This window comes from Anguilla rostrata, chromosome 18 (genome assembly GCF_018555375.3).
Source record: "Anguilla rostrata isolate EN2019 chromosome 18, ASM1855537v3, whole genome shotgun sequence".
NCBI lineage: Eukaryota > Metazoa > Chordata > Actinopteri > Anguilliformes > Anguillidae > Anguilla > Anguilla rostrata.
Genome location: NC_057950.1, coordinates 2529688 through 2551907, shown reverse-complemented (window position 1 = coordinate 2551907; position 22220 = coordinate 2529688). Strand labels below are relative to the sequence as shown.

Genomic DNA, 22220 nt, shown 5'->3' with positions numbered 1-22220 from the left:
CGGCCTAGTGGCTGAGGGTGGTCTGACTGCGGCCAAGTAGGACAGTCTGGCCTCTTTGGGGGGGTTCGCGCGTAGCACATGATAAAACGGGCTCACTTAGCATCTCTCTCTCTCTCTCTCTCTCTCTCTTTCTTTTCTGCCTGTGGTTAGTTTTTTGATAGTCTTTCTCTTTATGTTCTTTGTCTATTGTTTTTTATTTTTGAAGTATAGCAATTTTCTGTGTTGGAAAATGTCCCATCAGGAGCCAGCGTCTCCATGGGAGACGAAGGACGTGCTGCTCTGGGGTAGTATTCCGCTCTGACTGACTGGCAGAGCGACTGAGTCCCTCCAGATACCACGAGTACCGTCGTACCGCCAGCACGTCCACCCGCCTGCGTCGTGGCTGCTGCCAGACGGAGCCGCTTCTGTGTTTTCCCCCGTTGCTCGCAGTTCCAGCCGTACTTTGGTTCTTCTGACCTGATTTAATTTGCCCTACTGAAAATTAAATGCCAGACGACTCCCGACTACAGGAAAGTGGTTTGCTGTTACCGTAGTCTGATGATCTGCCTTAGACTGAGATCTGTGGGACATTTCTTTGAGCTGTTGGCGACATTGCGTGCGCATCTGAAGCGCTACAGAAATGAGTGTGTGATGGGGACTAAATCTTTGCTGCCATGTTTAGTCTTTGTTTGGCTCCATATTGGCTCTAGTCTGTCAACTCTCTTTGCACTGAAAGGTGATGAATTCCTTTCCTCAAAACCAAATGCAGGCTATTTTACGAGAAGTTTTAATATCCTGCTGTTAACCTGAATATTCAAGAGCTCGGGCTACACCGGGGGACATGAGTGTTGATGTTGATGATGCTGGGTGACTGGAAGAGTAAATAGAGTATAGAGTAAATGAGAGATAGAACTGTACTTCGACTGCCTGTGTGTACAACATGAGCCAAAAGAACAATAAGCAAAGCCCAGACAGGGAAGTAGTGAAATTAGCGTTACTTCTCATTCCTGGTCCGACGGTTCCTCTGGAGAGGAGCTTAAAAAAGCAGCTGCTGCTGGGGGAAACCCTCGAGACGCTGCTTCATTAACGAGTCGCGTCGGATTTGAGAGTGAGCAGACATGCTCACAGTCTTACTGGGCTTGGGAAGAACTTAGCCTCATCAAGGTCTACGCAGTGTGTAGAGTACAGTATAGAGCAAATGATTACAGCTGATATTTCAAGCTGCGTTTAGGTCATTACTACATACAAGAGCTGGGACCCTTGGAAGAGTAGGAATGTTTTTTCAACATTCTAAGTCAGTATTCTAGAACTCCGCTGCTTTCAGTTACCAGTAGTGATTGTTACATCATCAGTAGAATGTTCAGCTAAGAACATTCTAATCACGTATCTGATCTTACACCTTAAAGGGTTAATATCCCGGAAATAATAACTTGATCCTGCCACAGCGCATTCTGAGTGGCGATCTCTCTTATACTGCTCTCTCCCTGTTGGAATTAAGTAAAAAAAAAAAAGAAGAAAAACACAAACAAAACTCAGCCTGGTCATGTATATATGTCGTGTATATTCAATGTCTAGTATCATCCTCTGGTGTCTGGAGCTCTGTGTGTGTGTATGTATGTGTGTGTTTATCTGTGTGTATGTATGTGTGTGCGTGTGCGTTTTGATAGTTGCTGTATCACAGATGCACATATGGTGCAGGTACATCAGTGTTTCACAGATACTAGTGTTGACAGTTCATCATGCGTTTCAGAGAACAACCTGATTAGTTAAATGAGAACAGGGCATGTTCCAGAAATGTCTGTTCCAAAGCATGCTAAGCCAGCTAAGCAAAGAATATACTTTTATACATCTTATGTCATCCATGGAGATGGTGACATTATTTTTAAAGTTTGAAAACTTATTCTGACATCAGACTTCTTCCCCCCTTTCTTGCTCAGTTATCAGAAATGTTTTGCTCATTTTCAGTTGGCAGTACTTGTCAGCCGTTCTGATTATCGGTTCAGAGTGGCTGTCATAGTTCATCCACGTGTACCTGCGATCGTAAGGGTTATCAGCAGGGTTTAAAAAAATAAAAAAACTGATCAAAGCCTCTTACGGCCTGGTTGCGTGTCGTGTTGTGAAACAAACATGAAACTGGCTGTCTTTTAAAGGTTAACATATAGGCCTATTTTAAAATGAGTGTCAGCAAACCTGTCTCAGCCACAATCACGCTGGGTAATATGGTCAGTCTCAGCAGACGAATCGAATTGCAGCATGAAATATTCCAACTAGAGTTGTGTGCAAGGGAAAAGATAGTGGCTACTTATGCATTTTGAGCAAGATGACTTCATTTTAATACGGTCAGTTGCCATATGCTTGAGATATACAATGCCTACACTGTATAAACTAAACTGCATACTATTTAATAGAAACGATGTCTTTACCTTATGAGTTGTACAGTGAATTAAGTTAAAATAAACCTGTTTGTTCAGCAGACAACACAGACTCTGAGCTTTAAACTTGGTTGTCCAAAGCACAAAACAAAATATTTGCTTTAAATATTCTTGGAAATTTTTTTTAATGGAAACCTTTTTGGTGTGTGTATTCTTTTTTTTTTTTTGAAAAACGGCTAATTTTTTGGAAAAAAATGTCAAAATAGAATTTGGTGCCACTCCTTACCATTAAAACTGGATCAGAATGCTGTTGCATTAGGCTGATCATACATAATCCTTCTACAGCCATGACATACAGATGGGTGCAGGTGGGAGGCAGTTTATTTTAACGGTTAGGGAAATGGGCCTGTAATTCACAGGTTGCAGGTTTGAGTCTCAGGTGGGGCAAAGCCATTGCACCCTTGAGCAAGGTGCATAGTTGCTTCAGTAAACGTGTGGATTGTCTGTAAAAATGAGGCCGTCTCTAAGACGATAATGTGCGGCGGCTAGGTGCTAGTCAGGCCTTAATGCGCTGGGCAGGACCTGCCGTTGTGCAAAGTCAGCAGTAATTGTGGGTGTGCTTTCTTTGCACAAGCCCTTATGCATACCTACATCTGTCTGAAACGCTTTATTTTGTTGACCTGATGAAGTGTTTGTCAGTGACGAAAATGAGATGACCAAAACCCCCACCTTCATTGACAAAACTCAGACTCCGAAGCACTGACATGAGCATCGATAAAAAAGGATGGAAATGTCAGACAGTTGGCCAGTTAAGTGGTGTGACACTACAATTTTACAGCACAGATTCTGTACAATGGACCATAAAGATATGATGGAGGACCCTGTCAGAATGTACAAAGGTGACGTTTGGCTCATCATATCATCGACATCTTTCATCCAATCATTAACACGCATGCATGGTGCAGAGTTTGCAAGGTTGGTACACGCACGTGATTGGATGTTTTTTTTTTTACCCACGGAAAACATGGTGATCAGCGAGGTTGCCAAGTCTATGGTTTCATGCCAAATTTGGCTACGTTTTACTAGGCCTAGTCGCTTGTAGGAAATAACTGCAAGTCGCTGTCTTTTTGGTCTATTTAGCAAATGTGCAACCGTGGAGAACGTGAGCACTCTTGGGCAACTGCTAAGGAGCGGTTTTATGCATTTTGTCCTGCTACTTACACCATTATGACATTTTCTGTTAAGGAATAAATGCCTCTTAAGTATGCGTTGATGAACAAGTGCCTCTTGAGCTTAGAAGATTTTAGTTTTTCCCTTTGTAATTTACCATTTCTTCTCTACTCGAAAGAAAATGACAGAAGGAATTGTAAAATCTCAAAAGAAAGAATAAAATAAAGCCTGAAAGGCTAGGCAGTCATTTAGGCAAGCCATATGGACTTGCTGGATGGCCAAAGCCAGCTCTGTTAGCCATCTTAGCACAGCCCACCTAACAAAGGTGTTTTTTTAAAATACCACACATGAAAATAACTAGACTTCCCAAAATTCTTACTACTACTGCCCCATGACATGTCAGCTAAAACAAAGAAAAGAAACTCTCAAATGAAGGTTTTTGTAAAGTTTTGCACAAGAGAGGGCCCCTGACATGAGGAGAAATGGCAGGACTAGAAATAAACAGAGATACACGATTTCCTGCCTTTTATAATCCCAACAAGAAGGGTGTTGTCACGCCCTGATTGGTTAAGAGAAGAATGCATAACAGCTGTTCTTATTGATCAGTTAACAGCCAGTCTGCAAGGCACTGATCAGCCACTGAGCCACAGGAATCTCGAACTGAGTGAATACGAGATCGAGAAGAAAGAAATCAAACTAAACGAAAATGAAAGAACACACTGAAGGAAGCGAGTGCTGTAGGATATGGGTGACTGCTACACTAGGTTTGATAGGGCAGAGTGCATTTTAAACGAGTCATTTATTTTGATGAAGTCACACTAGAAGTCTCCTACCTGTGAGATATGTCTTTAACACTGTCAGAGTTTCATTTAGCTTGTCTTTTTACAGAAGACGCCATTTTAAGTTAGTCAGTCAGATTTTCTGTGTGGAGCTAGAGCGTGAAGTAATTTCTGGCTCTTCGTGTCACTTCCTGTGGTGGACCGGGGTGAGGATGCAAATAAAGAGATTGACGGTCAGTGATTAGGTTCTCTTAACAACTTTGAAACTAAAAAGTCTTGCATCCTTATTGCAAGTTTGATGCATCAAAGCAGGCTGTTTTTTCTGGATTTGCACCGTGTGAAAGTTAGCCATTTTGTGATCGTGACTTGACTAAGTATTATGACTCCAAACATGTACTGTTTTATACTCTTGTTGAAGCGAACTGGCCAGGCGTGTACAGGTGCAGGGAAGGGTGATCTCTGTGCAGTAACTGGGGTTGTGGACTGAAGACAGTGAAACTCCAGTTGATGCAGTTGTGGTAATAGTGTGCTAACGTTCCTGGCTAGCCTCAGTCACATGTCAGCCAGGGGAAGTGGCTGCCGTTCTCATTGGCTCCCCTTCTCCTGTACTGTGATGTGATTGGGCTGTGGTCCCTGCCAGAGTGAGCTCAGTAACGTGGGCCATGGTCACGGCCATCGCTGGTGAGCAGGTCTGTGCAGAGTAGGGCTGCTCGTCTGATTAAAATGGCTGGCAAAACTGGCCCTTCAGTGAAACTCAGCAGCAGGGTGTCCTTGGCCAAGATTTTTCTTGCTGATTAGCTCGTTGGGGTTTTTTTTATTTTATTTTTTATTTAAATGTTTTTAGAATGGTAAAAAGCAGCCAGCCCTGGACAGATCTAAGCACGCCACCTTACTACACACTAGCTTTATATCTGGCGTTGACAAGCTCTAAGGAAGTACTAGACAGAACACGCAGTCAATGCTGAGGTTCAACGATACGGACGATAGGATAAATAATATAAGGAAGAAAACAACTGCATGAGATAAGGCCTGGGCCTTCCACACACACGCAGATCCCCCTTCAGTACGGCCGCTGCAGGTCACGTCTCTCTGCCTGCTACGTGCACTCTAAATCTACGTGCACTCTAAATCTACGTGCACTCTCAGTGGGGTGGGATATTTATTTAAGTGCTGTGTTTGCCGTCCTCAACTGACACGGATTTTTAAGAGTGAATGATCGTGTTTACAGTACATGCGAGTACACAGTCTTTTTTTCTGCCTGAGTGAACATGTTTGTCACGCGGCTGTGGGTTTTATTTAGAGGACTCTCTCGTTCTCAGAAGTCGTGCCCGTGCCGACCTTCAACAGGAACCATTTTTAAACTCACACCTTTTATCTTGAACGAATGTTTCCTGTCCCCAGCACATTAAGACTGCACCTACACGCTCAGTTCAACAGGACTACCATCATACCTAATGGCATTGTATTTGTTTTGCAAGAGAGAAGAACTTTTGAACCACTGTTTTACAGATGATACTTTTTAGTTTGCAAAAGGAAGATAAATGAAAAGTAATTGCTTCAAAAAAAATTGTCTTTATACATTTATAAACACAAAATTGTACCAAAGACTATTTCTGGCTGATGAAAACCTGTGTTCAATGAATTTAGGAATAAGAAACAAGACAAGCATTCGTATAGGCCTAAATAACACCAGTGCTGGCATAGGGAGATTTCAACCCCTGAATGGGAGGAGCTACAGTGCACTGTCAATCACCGACTTGTTTGAACCAATCGGAATCAGATTGGTTTTGCTCTCCACAGAATAAAGGGATTGGCTTAACTTAGTCTCTCACTGACAGAATATTGTAGCTCTGCCTATTTTTGGCTCCATGAAACATCTGCCGTGGCTATATTAAACTGGAGTACTGCAGGCTATTTTTAGCTCGGCGTCTAAGAGGAGGAGAACACCTGGTCTTAATGTAGAGGTTGTTTAAATTTTTTGTTTTTTTAAAAAAAACACGTGGCGAGGTGGAGCCTGGGAACCTATGACCTGCTGACGCATGAGACTGCAGGTATGTTTCCACCGGAGAAACCGGTCTAGCGGGTTCAGATTGGGGTGGATTGTGTGAAATGTGTCTTTGAGCCTTTGTACAAAAAAACGCCTTTGTGTCGGACACAATGACTCTATATATAGCTGAGAATTTGTAGGTTTCTAATTAGCCCCACGGGTGAGACTGCAGACGGTACCACGGTGAACACGTGGGTGCTGTTCCACAGCATGCAGTCGCACCTTCAGCAGATAATAAAAAACACAGCGAGTCTGTGTTAGCCTACAGCGTGAGAACACTGGGAATCACTACACTGCGCTACGTAGCTGTGTCTGCCAGTGAATGCTACCGACGGCTAATGAGGTTCGTTTGGGGGCAGACGGGTATAATGGACTGGCTTTTCGGTCCCTGAGAGATTAGCCTGGCAGAGCGTCTTGTTGACTTGAGGTGCCAGGTGTGCTACCCGTCCTGCATTTCTAACGGTGTGCTCACAGGGGTACTTAGAATTACCAAGTCCCCCCACATGGGGGCATTTTGGAGCCCTGCTCGAATCTCGGAAATATTCTAACGTGTAATCTAATAAATCACGATCTAGCTCACTAGATGCGGACGTGCCTCTGCCTTGTGTAGCCTGCATAGGTGTAATTGTATGTTCTGCTACGACACCAGCGTATAGGCGAGTGACTACGGGGTGCAGATATACACAGTTCAGTGTATGTTAGGACCTTAGAACTGCTAGGTGTGCAGTGTTACTAGTCTTAAGAGGATTGTCAGGTTAAAGTGAATTCAGTTTATTTTACAGTACGCCAATAATGGCAATATACAATGGTGCGAAATGTGAGCGGTGAAATGGCTATACGCGTAAACGAGCCTCCAGAACCACTGCACTGTTTCCCCTTACAGACAAAACGATCAAAGCAAAATGCCAAGTCACCAAATATAGACAAAATCATGGCAAAACAGTATGGATTAATGATCCTGCTTGCACTACCTCTGTGAAGATATCACACCTTTGGTTAACCTTTGTATCTGGCTGGGCGCTGACCCATAGGTATCAAGATCTTCAGTCAGCACCCCACCACCAAAGACATCGACTTGTTCCCCGTGACATCAGTTTTCCAACAATACAAAACATGGTTGCATTGCATTATGGGGAACCTAAAGTTCTCACAATGCTGATCCAATCAGATGTTTTGCAGCTGAGCAGAGTCTCGTCATCACACCTGCTGACTCCCTGTGAGCACAGTGAACAGTCCGTTTTCAGTCAGGGTCTGATAAGAGGCAGACTTCAGGAGGAAAACGTTATGGCTTCAGTCACTCTTTATGTTACTGTGTGATCCTTCGTATTGTGTTATGAGCAGCTTGTATATTTCCTAGTATACCTTTGCTAAGAGGGCATTATGAACAGTTTAGTTTATGACTTACATTTATATTTGTGTTATTGGGATACAGTCCTGAAACTTTGAAAATGGCCCTCTAGAGTTTTACCTGTTGATTGTATCATCCCATTGTGTTCAGACCTTTTTCTGATGCAGAATTAACTCATTCAATGTGTGTCCATATGTTGGACAAAGCTTATGAAATTGGCCTGTAGCAATAAGTGAACCAGAATTCAGTCATTAAATGCCATTGAGCGTAGAAAAATGAATTGTAACAGCGTAATTTCCCCTTTTTTGAATGGGGAGGACTTGACGTGTCACTGAAAGAAACATAAAAACAGTCAGTGTGGCAAACTCCTTAAATCAAGCTTGTGCTGAAATTGCCATTACACGTATGTACACCTCCATTGCGTGCACAAAATAAGATTCGCGGTGTGCGGTTTTAAACAAGTACTACTATGTACACATTGGGTGTGTCAGAATTGTAAATCCAAGATGGGGCTCATGAGGACACTTTATATGCAGCAGGGGGGTGGGGGTGAGGGCGGCGGCCTGGGCCTGGGGGTTGTTTTTCCTCCCAAGTGCAGGTATCTTTCTAGTAACTGCCATAGTGATGTTCTGGACGGTAAAATGAGGAAGTGCCTTGCAGTCCAGACGAGCTGTGTGTGTGTCCTGAGGCTGTTGTAGCTGTAGAGGCCTGGCAGTTTAGCGGCTCCTTGGACAGCTGAGTCCTCTCCAACGGCTTGGGCTGCCATCTGTTCCGTTTTATTTATTTGAACAGGTGTGGAGTCGGCGTCCCTCCCCACAGACCTTACCCACAACGTCAGCGCGCGTGCCTGACCCCTGATTCCGTCACGGTATGAGATGTGTTCTTTTCCTTTACAGAAACCAGCTCTTTCCTTACAGAGTCCAGTTCTGGGTTAAATTGGTGTGTGTCCTGTACGCTTTCTGTCAGTCAGTCAGTTGTGGATTCGTGAGACAGCTTTGTTTTGAGGCTTAGTGTAAAGCAGGGAGTCTTGTTCTGCGGTGCTGTACCCAAGTCATCCGTGTCTGTGTTTGTGAAAGAGATGAGTGCAATTGTGCAGTTCTGCAGTAGTGTTCTGAAGCAGTGGTCGGGCATTAATTAAAGCGCATGACCTACATACAAGACCTAAATCCAGTGTGATATTTATTTTCTCCTCACTGCTAGCAGAGCAAATTTATGTGTTGGTTTTGTATCGGTTGAACCAGGTGACAAGCCACACCTTTTTTATTGGTGGGGGGGGGGGTGCTCTGTTAATTACCTAAAATGTTAATGTCACTGGAATACTCTCTGGCGTGAATCGACTTAAGGGAATTTCAGGTAAGGAAACAACTGAATTGAAGAAATAGTGTGCGGGAATATTGAGTTGGATTTGAGTTTGCTGAATTGATAAGCATTTGGAATTGAGATTTGGAAATGAGCATTGAGAATTGGTTTGGAAGTTGAATTGATTTAGGCATAGTTTAAAAGGGATAAGGAATCGAAATGGTGGAATTTACAACATCCCTGACACCTATCAAAAATGTGCATTGTTTTTGAAGCGCTGCGATATCTGCGGTAAAGGATAATAAACAGGCAGGTGATGTTACTAAACCATATGAAGAAGCAGTACCGTAACTTGTGGATTTTTGTCGGAGTGCGCAACCTTGAGCAATCGTTGAAAACCAAAGCAAGCGGGTCACTCGCGCCGTTTCTCCAGTTTAAGCGATCTCGCCGGACCTGTTTGGCGGAACTTGAAGGGGTCGCGAACGAGGCTGTCCCAGATACGGTCCTCCTGACGCGGTGCGCTGAATTCCCGTTTGTTTCGTTTCCTCGTTCCTGTAAGCGCTGTCGCGTGGCGCTGCCCGCGCAGTGCATTTCGAAACGGAGGACAAAGTTCGCAAGCCCTTCAGCTGACACGGCCTGTTACTCTTTCTCCGTCGCCGCGCTGCGAGCGCTTGGGCTCTTTCGTTGAAACCTCGCGACAGAAATCCTGTCACATATTTCATGGGGGGAAAACGTCATCGCGACCTATCACAAGGCATCAAAGGACTTTGCGTTTGAGACATTCTGATGCTCTGCGAAGAAGTACGAGACGTTTTGAAAGGTTTTAATGCTCTCTGCAGCGGAAGCACGGGATTACCCGTAACCACTGGCCACAGGCAAGTGAAACTTCTCTCTCAGCAGAAATTATGTATGTCCCTTTTTCTTTATTGAAATGTAACACAAGACATTGAAAATGAGATAACTAATCAAAAAATGAAGGGTGTCACATTCATTAGAAGGACAATATCAGTCATGAGAAGCAGAAGTGTTATTAAGTGAAATTCCCCTTTAAGAAGGGGATGCTTAAAAAAACATGTAGTAGGCCTACTTGATCTGTTTCCACTTACTGTCGTTATGTGGTTTTTTACTTAAATGTATTTTTTCCTCATTTGTACTTTAAACAATATGGTTAAGAGATTGTCATAGTGATGCTGTGGTTTGTACTGTCAGTTATGCAGTTCCATAATTTGTTGTGGTCGCGCAGAAGGCAGAGCAAACTGCCGTTCTCTCTGCTCTTTATTATTCCACATTAGATTTTAGAGACCTGACTCCTGCAGTTTTTCAGCTAGTTTTAATCAGTGGAGCCTAAAAATACCATTACATTACATTACAGGCATTTGGCAGACGCTCTTATCCAGAGCGACGTACAAGGTGTTTCAGATGGAAAAAAGAGGAAGGGGGGGGGGGGGCGATTAAAAAAGTAGAGGGAAAAAGACCCCCCTTTTGTTGTCACAGTTCTTGGAATGCCAGGATGACCTGATAGTTCCAGAATTCTGAAACATGCCTGTCTCAGGAGTGGGCGTGTCCCGCAGTCAGGACTGTCCAATCAGCATACAGAGGGCACCCGGCTCCTGAAAGCAAAGTTACGCAAGGGTTGGGGCCCGACCGGGCGCTGGACTCCTGAGTAGGCGGGGCGGCATGGGGCGGCGCAGCGCGTGCCTGGCGGAATGGCGGAAGGGGTGGGGGGTGGGGGGGGTGGCGTATCGAAGGCCGCTGAGCAGGAAGCCGGCTGTCGTCCTGAGAACAGAACATCCTCAGGAAGTGACAGGAAAGGGAAAAAGTAAGATGGCGCTCAGCCAGGGGACAGAGCGCATCCTCATTGAAAGTTAAACGCGGTCGGCCATCTGCGACCGTTTGACCGCAGAAAGCGTTTGGTTCCCGTTTCGCTTGCTGGTGCGCACAAACGGCCACCTGTGACCCGGAAAATTCAATTCAGTCCCCTGTAGGGGACACAAGTCTGTGGTCTTAATCTCAACAGCCATATATTCTGCTGTGCTGAAGCTTACACTACAAGCGAGACGGTCAATAAAAAACAACATACAGTATATGGTACTTTTGAAAATATTTTTACTGCAATGCTTTTGTCATCAAAGACTAAAATACTGAAAGTCTTGGGTTTAACTCCTGTCTAAATAAATGTTTAAATACTGATTGATAGTTAAGAATTAGCTTAAGATTGAGCTCAAATGGTGAAGATTTATTCTCACCAGTCTGTTGGGGAAACAGCTAGCCTGACTCACTGAAGGATTGTGTGGGTACACCCCACTGAGTCAGCATGAGATCATGTGCTTAATGTGTCACATTGGCCATTCTGAGTGCTGCTGGTGCATAATGACTTAACGGCCTTTGTGTCTCCTCTGATTAACAAACTGCTCTGGTAGTGCAGTATAGTGAAACACATGTGATGTGCACACTTCACGTTTGTGTGGAAACCTGTGTTGTGACCTTTGAAAACTAGCTGCTAAAAGCTAGCCCTCGTTTGGGGTTGGGAGAACCAAGTGCCACGAAGAAGTCTCGTAAATCTTCAGTTCGGGAGACTCGTGTTGCTATTGTACAGACCCCTATCCTGCATGTATTTTGTGTAAACTTTCTCCGGGGTCACCTTACAGATTTTTAGTTATACATGTATCTAACGATTATATAGGCCTAATCTTGTACGCAACTGTATCATTTTACATATAGATACTACTCCGATGTTTGATTAGCCTACTTGAAGTATTCATTTAGCCTTATTTGATGACTAAATATTGACCTGGATTTCATATTTACCATGCAGCTTTCCAAAAGTAACCACAGAAAGGCGCATTGCGGTTCATAGGCGTGGACTGTGCCACGTGTTTTCCCTCCAAACTGTCCACGGGGTGTCTGATTTTCAGGATACACCCACATTCTCTGTCTGTCATTCACCTGCTGGATTAGTGACGGAGTTAGTGCTATTTTCACTTTTTGTTGTTGTCATTGTCCTGCCCCATGTTTGCTGGGCGACATTTTCTCACCTGTGACGTTTTTCTCTGGCATTCATCTCTGACACCTTCCCCTCGAGCTGTTCACACGCTCTCTCACACACACACACACACACATACACACACACACACACACACACACACACACACACGTTCCCCTCCCCTGAAGCTGCGCTCGTGTACAGGTGTGTCGTGGAGCTGAGCTGGTGCTGAACCTTGCAGCCTTGATGCAGGTGCATCTTTGAAACCCAGCAGGCTCTCCTGTCCTTCTGATTGGCTCGGCCTGGAGAGTGCCGCTCTCCTGTCCTTCTGATTGGCTCGGCCTGGAGAGTGCCGCTCTCCTGTCCTTCTGATTGGCTCGGCCTGGAGAGTGCCGCTCTCCTGTCCTCCTGATTGGCTCGGCCTGGAGAGGAGGCAGAGAGGGAAGGAAAGGAGTTCCTATAGGCTATCTGCTGGCTCACGGTCGCCATGGTGACTAGTTAGAGGGTGGGTCTGTTGGTGGTAAACTGCTGCTTGCGGGCACTTTTTTCCCCACAGACCTACGTGAGACGTGGAGGGCGGTGAAAGGTTGAGAAGCCTTGTTAATGTTCAACTTCACCCAAAGGCCAAAGCGTCCGTCTTTTCCCAGTCTGCGCGCGACAAAGTCATTGGTGTTGCAGTCACAGTACAGCGAGGGCCGAGGGCAACGCGTGGGGCAATGACAGTTATTTACAAATAATTTACACATCGCTTCATTGTTACCCTCGCTACACGCTACGCGCAGAACAGGCGCATTCATGGCGGAGAGAAGGTGCAGGAGCAGAATTCGGACTGCCCACTCGTGACCTCTCCCAGAAAGTCGGAGTAGATCTAGTGCGGATCTAGCGGCGCTGCCGTTCTGCGCTAGCTCTCTTAGTGCACCTTCTCCCCCTTTCCACAGCCCATGAGCATCGGAAAACACACCCCCTTATTTATCGAAAGGGACTTAGCCACAGGGTTAGCCTACGTGACATTTTGTGGCTAACCATTCAGTCTATTGCCATTGTACGTAGACAGCTTTAAACTTGGGTAGATTTCACCTGATTCTCATTGTGACCTGAGGGGTGTTTCATTTCACTTTTTCATGAAAGTATAATTCTGTATGTTGACTTGTGTCCCCCCTGCAGGAAAAGAATTTGTCCTGAAACACCATGAAGTAGTCTGCAGAGGCCTTCACGCGAGACCGCGTCGGATCATTCACGGCTGTCACTCGAACCCGGACCAGTTTCTCCCGGGGCGGTGTTACTGAGCCGAGCCCCGCCCGCCCCCCCCGGCCCGCGGCCGCGCCCGATGTGCTTGCCCGGGGCCTGTGAGGACCCGGGGAGTGCCCTGCGTTCCGTCGCCCCCCCACGTGCCCCCTCGCCGGCGCACAGATGAAGGAGGTGGCGCAGTGGACGGCGGAGGAGGTGGCGCACTGGCTGGCGGAGCAGGGCATGCAGGAGTACAGCGGCCCCAGGGCCCGCATGACCGGCCGCCAGCTCCTGGGCCTGGGCCCCGCCGACTTCCTGCGGCCCCCGCTGTCCCTGCTGTCCTCGGACGGGGGCCGGCAGCTGCTGGAGCGGGTGGAGACGCTGCGGGTGGAGGGCCACATGGAGGCGCACAAGAACGGGCACGCCGCCAACGGGCACGCGCCCAACGGCGTCCGGCGGGACATGGTGCGCATCGCCGTGCCCGAGCCCCCCCCGCCCCCCTACCCCACCGAGTGGGCCAAGACGGGCGCCGCCTTCGCCTACGCCCTCTGCTGCTTCGTCTCCACCACCATCGTCATCTCCGTGGTGCACGAGCGCGTGCCCGACAAGGAGGCCTCGCCGCCGCTGCCCGACAAGTTCTTCGACGTCTTCAACCGGGTGGAGTGGGCCTTCTCCATCTGCGAGATCAACGGCATGCTGCTGGTCAGCCTGTGGCTGCTGCAGTGGATCCTGCTCAAGTACAGGTAAACCCCCTCCTGTCTGACCCCCCCGGCCAAACGTGCAGCTCGCTCATCTGGAATGTTTTTACACTTGTGTGTACGCCCTGGGGCGTGCTGGTTTTTTGCTACAGCTCATATTTTTATTAGGGTTACGATAGTTCATACTTATTCCCCCCCCACGTTATAGCTATTTTAACGCAACACACGTTTGGCCTCTTTGTGATTTGCTTTGTTTTTCCAGCTTTGCTTTTGCATGTCCACACCTTCAGCAGTGATTACGCCTTTCCCCCCAAAGGAATCACCTTCCACGCGGCACATAACTTCAGAATGATGGCATTTGTTGATCCGTGTGGATTAAATTCCTGTGATGTGGGTGTGCGACATTTGTTCTTTCTGGCGTGCGTTTCTAACATTCCTGTGACCTGTGACCTTACGAGGCATGTAATGTGTCTAGGAAGAGTTACCCTTCAGGGTTGCAGTTAGCAGTGGCTGGAGTGAAAGCCAGCGTGCACGGGGTCTCCCGGGCCCAGTTTGAGGGGCTCCGTGGTATTATATTACATTTAGCAGACACTTATCAAGACTGAATTACTGAATTAATGGTAACAGCCTAGGAATCGAACCTGTGGCCTTGAGGTTACAAGCCCGGTCCCTTTGCTAGTATAGACTGCTACAGTACTGGACTGTACTGGATTACTGGGCTGTGCTGGATTGTACTGGACGGTGCTGGGTTGTACTGGACTGTACTGGATTGTGTTGTGTGGGTTTGTTCTCACCACACCCTGTCTTTCAGGTCTATCATTGGGCGAAGGTTTTTCTTCATCGTGGGGACGCTCTACCTGTACAGGTGTGTCACCATGTACATCACAACCCTCCCTGTACCCGGAATGCACTTCAAGTGCTCTCCAAAGGTAAGCCCCCGAACGCACACAAAAAATCCACTCTTGAGACACCAAAGAGTCTCATCATAGGTAGGAAAACTGACTGCATTTGGACACTTAGTCACTCAGCTTGGTAGATCTAATGACGAAACCAGGTGAACGTGTGTAAAACTAGGTTGCTTGAACACAAGTTCTTTTTGTGGAGGATTTTCTTTTCATTTTGGCTTTGTTTTATTAAAAGCACATTGCATATATAAACAAACAAAATCACGTGCAATCAATATGCCAGTATGAATAACGGCTGAATATTTTATTCATGGAATAATCTCCTTCAAGCGAATGCTTTTCAATTTCGCTTTCACTTTGGCCTGGTTTGATCTGAGCTTAAAGCTTAAAGTAAACTTTAAAAACTGAGGTACAGCGAAGCTTTCGAACGCTGTAATTAAGTTTTTATTTTACAGGCAGCAGGGGATAAGCCTTGCGTCAGCTTTCCTACCCTCCTTTGTGTCAGTGAAAGTATTTACGGTCGTTTCAGTCTGTGTGTCTGTAACCGTGAATGCGGGGGTTTGAAATAAGTGCTAAAGAGACAGAAAATGTAGCATTGGATGATGAAACGACAAAATGTATCACCACCCTTTCCTGTGAGCACTGTGTATGCATGTTCCCATGGAACCCATCCCCCGGAGAGTTGGTTTTGGGCGTTGTGCACTGTGTGGGGGGTTGCCAAGTAGTTCAGAGGAAGCAGTTACTCAGCGCAGACACATGGAAATCTTACGTTTCCTGTCTTACGCAACCATTATCACTCTCCACCTTCCTGCTTTCCCGTCCGCCTCGGACACGCCCCCCAACTCCACAGCGATTGGTTACCGGCTTGGAAAACAGGACAGTGTGTATTATGTTGTGGGATTGGACAGTGTCATTACACGGATTTCGGGAATGTTACTTTGCAGAAACATTTAATTCCACCAGCGTTGCTCTCTGTGAAACTGTATCCGTTATTCCCAAAATGAGTGCATTCGATCACATTCCCAGGTCTGATATGAGCTATCTGTCAGTGCTGCGTTCCTTTGGCTTGTCACTGGTTTCTCGCGGTTGGCTGTGTGTATGGAAATCACATCTACACTTAAACTGGCTCGTTTGCATTGGACTTGTCTGTAACCGGTTTTCTCCTGAGGAATCCAAACGGGCCTTTTCTTTCTCTTTGGGCCGGACATTTTGAGTAAGGTGCATACCGTTTGTTTGTTTCTTCGGTCATATACCATTCTTAAAGGCGTAACGCCTTTATCGTGACCCATTCGGCATGTTCACTATTTTCGTTATCATATTTTTTAAACTAATTTCAAAAAGTTGAGCAATGAGGTGACTTAGAGCTTTGACCTGCCTTATCCGCGTGAGCGAAAGCCGCTGCAGAAGTAAAAGCGCTGAATGTTTTTGTCGCTCTTTTTACCGTTTTAGCTTTTTGGGGACTGGGAGGCGCAGATGCGCCGGGTGGTGAAGATGATCGCTGGAGGAGGCCTGTCGATCACCGGCTCCCACAGCATGTGTGGGGACTACCTGTACAGCGGCCACACCGTGATGCTCACGCTCACTTACCTCTTTATCAAAGAGTGCTCTGCTAACCTACATAGAGTACTTATCAAGGTACCTCTCTCTCCTAGCCTTAACCCCCACTTACCTCTTTATCAAAGAGTGTGACACCTCTCTCTGCCCTACTACTCTCTCTCCTGCCCTAACCCTCACTTACCTCTTTATCAAAGAGTGTGAGTACCTCTCTCCTGCCCTAACCCTCTAACCCTCACTTACCTCTTTATCAAAGAGTGTGACTACCTCTCTCCTGCTCTAACCCTCACTTACCTCTTTATCAAAGAGTGTGAGTACCTCTCTCCTGCCCCCTCAACCTCACTTACCTTTTATCAAAGAGTGTGACTACCTCTCTCCTGCCCTAACCCTCACTTACCTCTTTATCAAAGAGTGTGACTACCTCTCTCCTGTCCTAACCCTCACTTACCTCTTTGTCAAAGTGTGACTACCTCTCTCCTGCCCTAACCCTCACTTACCTCTTTATCAAAGAGTGTGACTACCTCTCTCCTGCTCTAACCCTCACTTACCTCTTTATCAAAGAGTGTGAGTACCTCTCTCCTGCCCTAACCCTCACTTACCTCTTTATCAAAGAGTGTGAGTACCTCTCTCCTGCCCTAACCCACTACCTTATCAAAGTGTGTACCTCTCTGTACTCACTACTTCAAAGAGTGTGAGTACTCTCTCCTGCTCTAACCCTCACTTACCTCTTTATCAAAGAGTGTGAGTACCTCTCTCCTGCCCTAACCCTCACTTACCTCTTTATCAAAGAGTGTGAGTACCTCTCTCCTGCCCTAACCCTCACTTACCTCTTTATCAAAGAGTGTGACTACCTCTCTCCAGGTAAAAAGAAAAAAAAAATCTGAATTATACCGAGCCTGCAGTAATTATAATTTGCTGGGAAATTTGTTGGCGCAGTAGTGACACCTGGTGGATATTCCATATAGTAATATTATTATTATTATCCTTATAATAATAATAATAATAATAATAATAATAATAATAATGATTATTATTATACGTATTATTAGAAGTATTATTGTTAAAATCATACACAGTATCACATCCACAGTAATCTGTTATTCTGATTTTATTTGCCAAGTGCTTTCCCTGTTGGTTAACAAGTTAGAAGTAAACTTGCATGCAACTCAAAAACGTTCTTTAGACTGCATCAATGTGCGGGTTATACAGGATAGTTTCAGTGTTGAGAAACTGAGTGGAGAAGCTTGAGCTGTAAAACTGCAGCTACAGGACAGACATAAAGGTCTGTAAAGGCTACATCGCCTGGATCAGACACCTGCTAGTCTGATTATGCAGTAGAAACTGCCAATAAGAATGAGACCATTGAACAGGAGCAGTGAAGATGATGTGGTCACAACTCATTAGTGCCGGTGCAGAAACATTAATGTTAATGTTAATGTTTCATACATATAATATTTGTAATTTTTCCTGATTTGATTTTCGATCCTTCCCAGATTCTCCGAAGCGATTCTGGCTGTACCACTGGTTCTGCTGGACGTTGAGCGCGGTGGGAATCTTCTGCATCCTGCTGGCCCACGACCACTACACTGTGGACGTGGTGGTGGCCTACTACATCACTACCCGGCTGTTCTGGTGGTACCACACCTTGGCCAACCAGCAGGTAAGTCTCAGTCTGCCGGGTACTTCTTAATGCTGGGTCACAACAGGAAGTCTTGGGCCCACGAGAACCACTTCAGAACGCCTGTAGACCTCTTTTCAGCCAAGAGCGTCCCTGTCAGCCCCTCATGTGCAGTTTGTGGTTCCCAGGCTCAGACGCCTCCTACTGTAAAAAGAAGCACGCTTTAAAATCCTGGAGCTGGGGCAGGTTATGCAACCCAGGTGCTCACTGAAGCACAGGGCGTGTCCTCAGTTTGCCTTTCCCAGACCCCGCCCCTGCCGCGGACAATTAAGGGATTAGTTCACGGCTTCCGGAAACTTCCATAAAAATGAGATTCTCCTTGTTTTTAACGGGCGCACTCCAGGTTTGTTGTGTTTGGCGATAATCTGGTGAAATCCGTCTGATTTTTAATGAGCACTGCCTCATGTTTGCCTTCACCCTTTCAGATTAAGTACTGTCCCATAAACCCTGAGCGCTGCCGCGTATCCGCGGTGACGCCTGAATGTGTGACTCTGAGATGGAACCCGTTGGCTCTGTCGGATTAAGTGTGGCTGAAAGCGATTCGGGTCGTCTCTCTCTCCGTCCAGGTGCTGAAGGAGACGTCTCAGACCAACCCGGTCTCCAGGGTGTGGTGGTACAGGCTGTTCCAGTACTTCGAGGAGAACGTGCAGGGCGTGGTGCCTCGGAACTTCCAGCTGCCGTTCTCCTGGCGCGCGGTGCCGGGGAGCAGGCTGGGATTCGTCAGGATGGACTCCTCGGAGTGACCGGGAAAAACGGGGAAAAAACGGGAAAGCGTTCCCCAAGAGCCATGTGACCCGGCCACGTCTTAAAGCTCCTCCCTCTTCTTTTTTCGGGCACGTCCCCGTTATGGCTGGTCTTCACTGTGACTTCTGTTTTCTGAAACATTTCATTTTTTCTCGATTTGTCTGACCATCGGTAAGTGCTTCATGGTTCACCCTGCGAGCATTTCAACTTTTTCCACCCAAGTAAGATTTGTTGCCTCCGAAATGTCTGGATTTACAACAAGGTGTTTTCTGTGGACTCGTGACTCCCTGTTCATGTGAAAATGTCTCATTTTGGTCGCATTGTTAAAATGATTATGACCAGTCCAGAGCAGTTTTAAATGCAGAAAGTGTTTTTCCCCCAGTTTTAATGGTCATCATTTTTATAACTTCTCACTGAACATGGCAGAGGAGCAAAAAGATTTTTCTAAGTATTTCACAGGTTTATTTTTCAAGCGAATGATGATCAAGAAGAACCTTTTAGATTTTTACATTTTGAAAAGAAAGAAAACAGAAAATCAAAACAAGTTTTGGTTTTTTCCAGTGCCTTCCTGGTCTTGGACAGTGTGTACGTGTCTGTAGGTGTTCATTTGTATTCTTCTTGTATTTTAATTGCAATGCAAAAGTGCATCTTGATCATGGCTTGAACAGATCAAAGTGAAAGCAGTCTCGTGAAGCAGATTTCAGGTTGTGTCAACCAACGTTCTCTCTGTCCATGTTTTTGAATGTACGTGTTGTTGGCCTTACTAGGTGTTGGTCCTCTCGAGGCACAAACCTAGAAAAATCTAATCATTTGTGCATTATTTTGTCCATTACATGTATTTATTGTAGCATTTACCAGAACGATATCCCAATTATGAGATGTAATGGCATATGGTAAGTAGCTGTGTTTTGACATTGCCGGGTCAGCGCGGCACACGGTGGATCAGCTGACGGCACCATTGTGAGGTCACAGAGGGATAGTGAAAAGGTTAAGATGTTCACCCTGCCATTTTCTGACAGAAAACGGAAAGCTACACCAAACTTGGAGTATCTCCAAAACAACGCCAACGGTGATTGGTAGATATTTTCTGACTATGCTTCCACGCCATTTGCCATTAAAGTAGTATCCACCAGTCGGCATTGGTCTACTGGTTATTGCCAAGGAACTCCGTGATTGGTGGAGCTCCTCCCTGATTTCTACCAGTAAGGTGACATCACCGGCTGTCTTCTCTGTTTTATTGTCCCTGGATCATGGTGGTGGTCTCTCTCGTTTCCTGTCATGGAGTTTGACCCTCTGCTCTCCTCGAGTGTCATACCTCGAGACCCCTGTGGGTCTTGCGGATGGCTGTTTCTGCATCGGCGTTGTTGCCGGTTTTTCAGGATGTGCGCAGGCAATCGTTTCATCTTGAGGTGGCCCCCGTTAGCCGTCGAGGTGCAGTGGTGGGGGTTGCACGCCGCCATCGTAACAGTCTTGGAATGTGACCCCCCTTTTTTGACCGTCTTGGTCAGACCACTCCTGTCTGTCTGTCGCACTGCTCGTAGACAGTTTTATGACACAAAGCGTTAGTAAACCCACCCACCTAACCATCATTTCCCCCCCCCTCCACCGTGGAGTAACCTCACCCCGCACAGTGTCCCACTCATGTACTCCCTGAAGAGAACACACTTATTTGAGATTTATTTTAATGGTGCCAGCAGTCATGGTCCCTAAATCTTAATCAACACTATGATAGTGAGTAAGAGCTCAGCCAAACTGACGTCTGTTCAGCAGGACTTTACATTTGGTCACCATGACTACATTACTGTACTTACCGAGTGCAATTGGCCAGGGCAATCATGAAATAAAACCAACAGATTTTCCAACTCTAGACAGTTTACATAGCTACATTACTGCTGCTTTTTTTGGCTGTTTGTTACTGTGGTCTTAAAAAAAAAACACTATTATTGACAAAGTAGTTCTGCTGTTGTCACAGTGTTGTCCAAAGAAAAGCAATACAGAAATGTACTTGTGTAACAAGAATGATAAATTGTACAATTTGGCACACAACCATAAAATCAACCTGTGTATCTTAATGTGTCATTGGATAATTATATCACAAGGCATAACCAAATATTATAATAAATGCTTTGAAGCAATGAACCACTGAATTTTGTGGAATGGTTAAGTCTTTTCAAAAACATTTTTGTGATTTGAGAGTAGGGTGCCTGTGGGGTTTGGATACAGGAGCAGAGAACCATTTCAATCTTCGAGTTTAGTTAATATTGTAAATTTGATGCATGAAGGTTTACATGTTTTGATCTTGCCAATGATATAACTTAAGGCTGTCCATTATTGCCAATTTATCTATGTATGAAAAGTTTGTTTTCAATTATGGAAGTATTTATAATTGTTTTTTTATGTAAATCAATGTTCCATTTCTTGTAGATTTTTTTTGTGTGTGCACGCACACACCAGGTGATATTTGTACGGTAAATATATGGGATGAATAGGGGCGAGATTGAGAGGCTTTTGAATAAAGCATTTTTATTATTCCATGTCTGGATGCTGGTGTTGTTGAAGGAGGTCCCAGCTGGTCTGTGTGAAGCACAAAACCCTGAGAGAACTTGGGTTGTTTAATGGCGGCTAACGCAGGGTTACATTGTTTTAGTGACAAACTGTGTGTGTGTGTGCGCGCGCGTGCGTGTGCGTGCGTGCGTGCGTGTGAGTGTGCATAAGTAATGAGATAACCCAGCATTTCATCAGCACGCTCAGCATAGACCCCCTGCTCGTATTAGCACGTCAGAGACCTCACACAGAGAGCGATCCGCACCTAATTAACCCCTCCATCAACGTACTGCCCAACACCTTTCACTGAGCAAGTCAAACGGGTGTGGGGAATGGCAGGGGGTGGTGTTTGATAGTTTTTCCTGGATAGTTTAATTTGTTGCTGTGGGATTAAATTGGGGTGAATGGTGTGTTACACGGTTACCGTTACCGTTGTTGCGGTCATCGTTAGTTTTGCTCATCGCGTTTCGTTTCGTCATATAGGTGATGTTCTTATCCAGAGAGGTAGATTACACTGCTGGATATTTACTAAAGCAGCTCAGGTTAATTGCCTTGTTTATTAAGTACCTTCAATCGAACCCACAACCTGTCAGTTACTGGCCCAGTTTCCTAACAGTGCACTACTACTCTGCTACCCCAGCATGTGCAACCAGTCTTTGTTAATACTGTAAAACATAAGGCATAAAACTGGTAATATCTGCATTATGACACGGAAACATGAAAAGATTTAGATTTTGGTAACCCTGGTAACCCCTCATCTTCCTGTCTTTAGATATATATCCCAGTAATAAATTCAACAGAATCAAAAGTTTACATTAAAATGTAAACTGACACGCACGTATACTGTGTGTAATGTAATACGAAGCTCTTGGGCGTTCGCAAGAACAACCCCG

At 45.7% G+C, this 22220-nt stretch overlaps 1 protein-coding gene across 4 annotated transcripts in view; it reads left to right on the top strand.

Annotated features, from left to right (window-relative positions):
- Window positions 1-21317, top strand: part of LOC135245001 (phosphatidylcholine:ceramide cholinephosphotransferase 1-like) — a 28227-nt gene extending 6910 nt beyond the window's left edge. Inside the window, exons 1-6 of one of the 4 annotated variants that reach the window (XM_064317742.1) lie at window positions 5357-6351; window positions 13142-13947; window positions 14714-14831; window positions 16257-16410; window positions 17855-18021; window positions 18606-21317. In XM_064317742.1, coding sequence (XP_064173812.1) covers window positions 13388-13947; window positions 14714-14831; window positions 16257-16410; window positions 17855-18021; window positions 18606-18782 — 1176 coding nt within the window. In that variant the 5' untranslated portion in view covers window positions 5357-6351; window positions 13142-13387 and the 3' untranslated portion in view covers window positions 18783-21317. Of the gene's footprint in view, window positions 1-5356; window positions 6352-8313; window positions 8564-9009; window positions 9870-13141; window positions 13948-14713; window positions 14832-16256; window positions 16411-17854; window positions 18022-18605 lie in introns of those variants that run through there. The other 3 variants (XM_064317743.1, XM_064317741.1, XM_064317740.1) reach the window with 3 other exon arrangements.
- The last annotated feature ends 903 nt before the right edge of the window (window positions 21318-22220 follow it).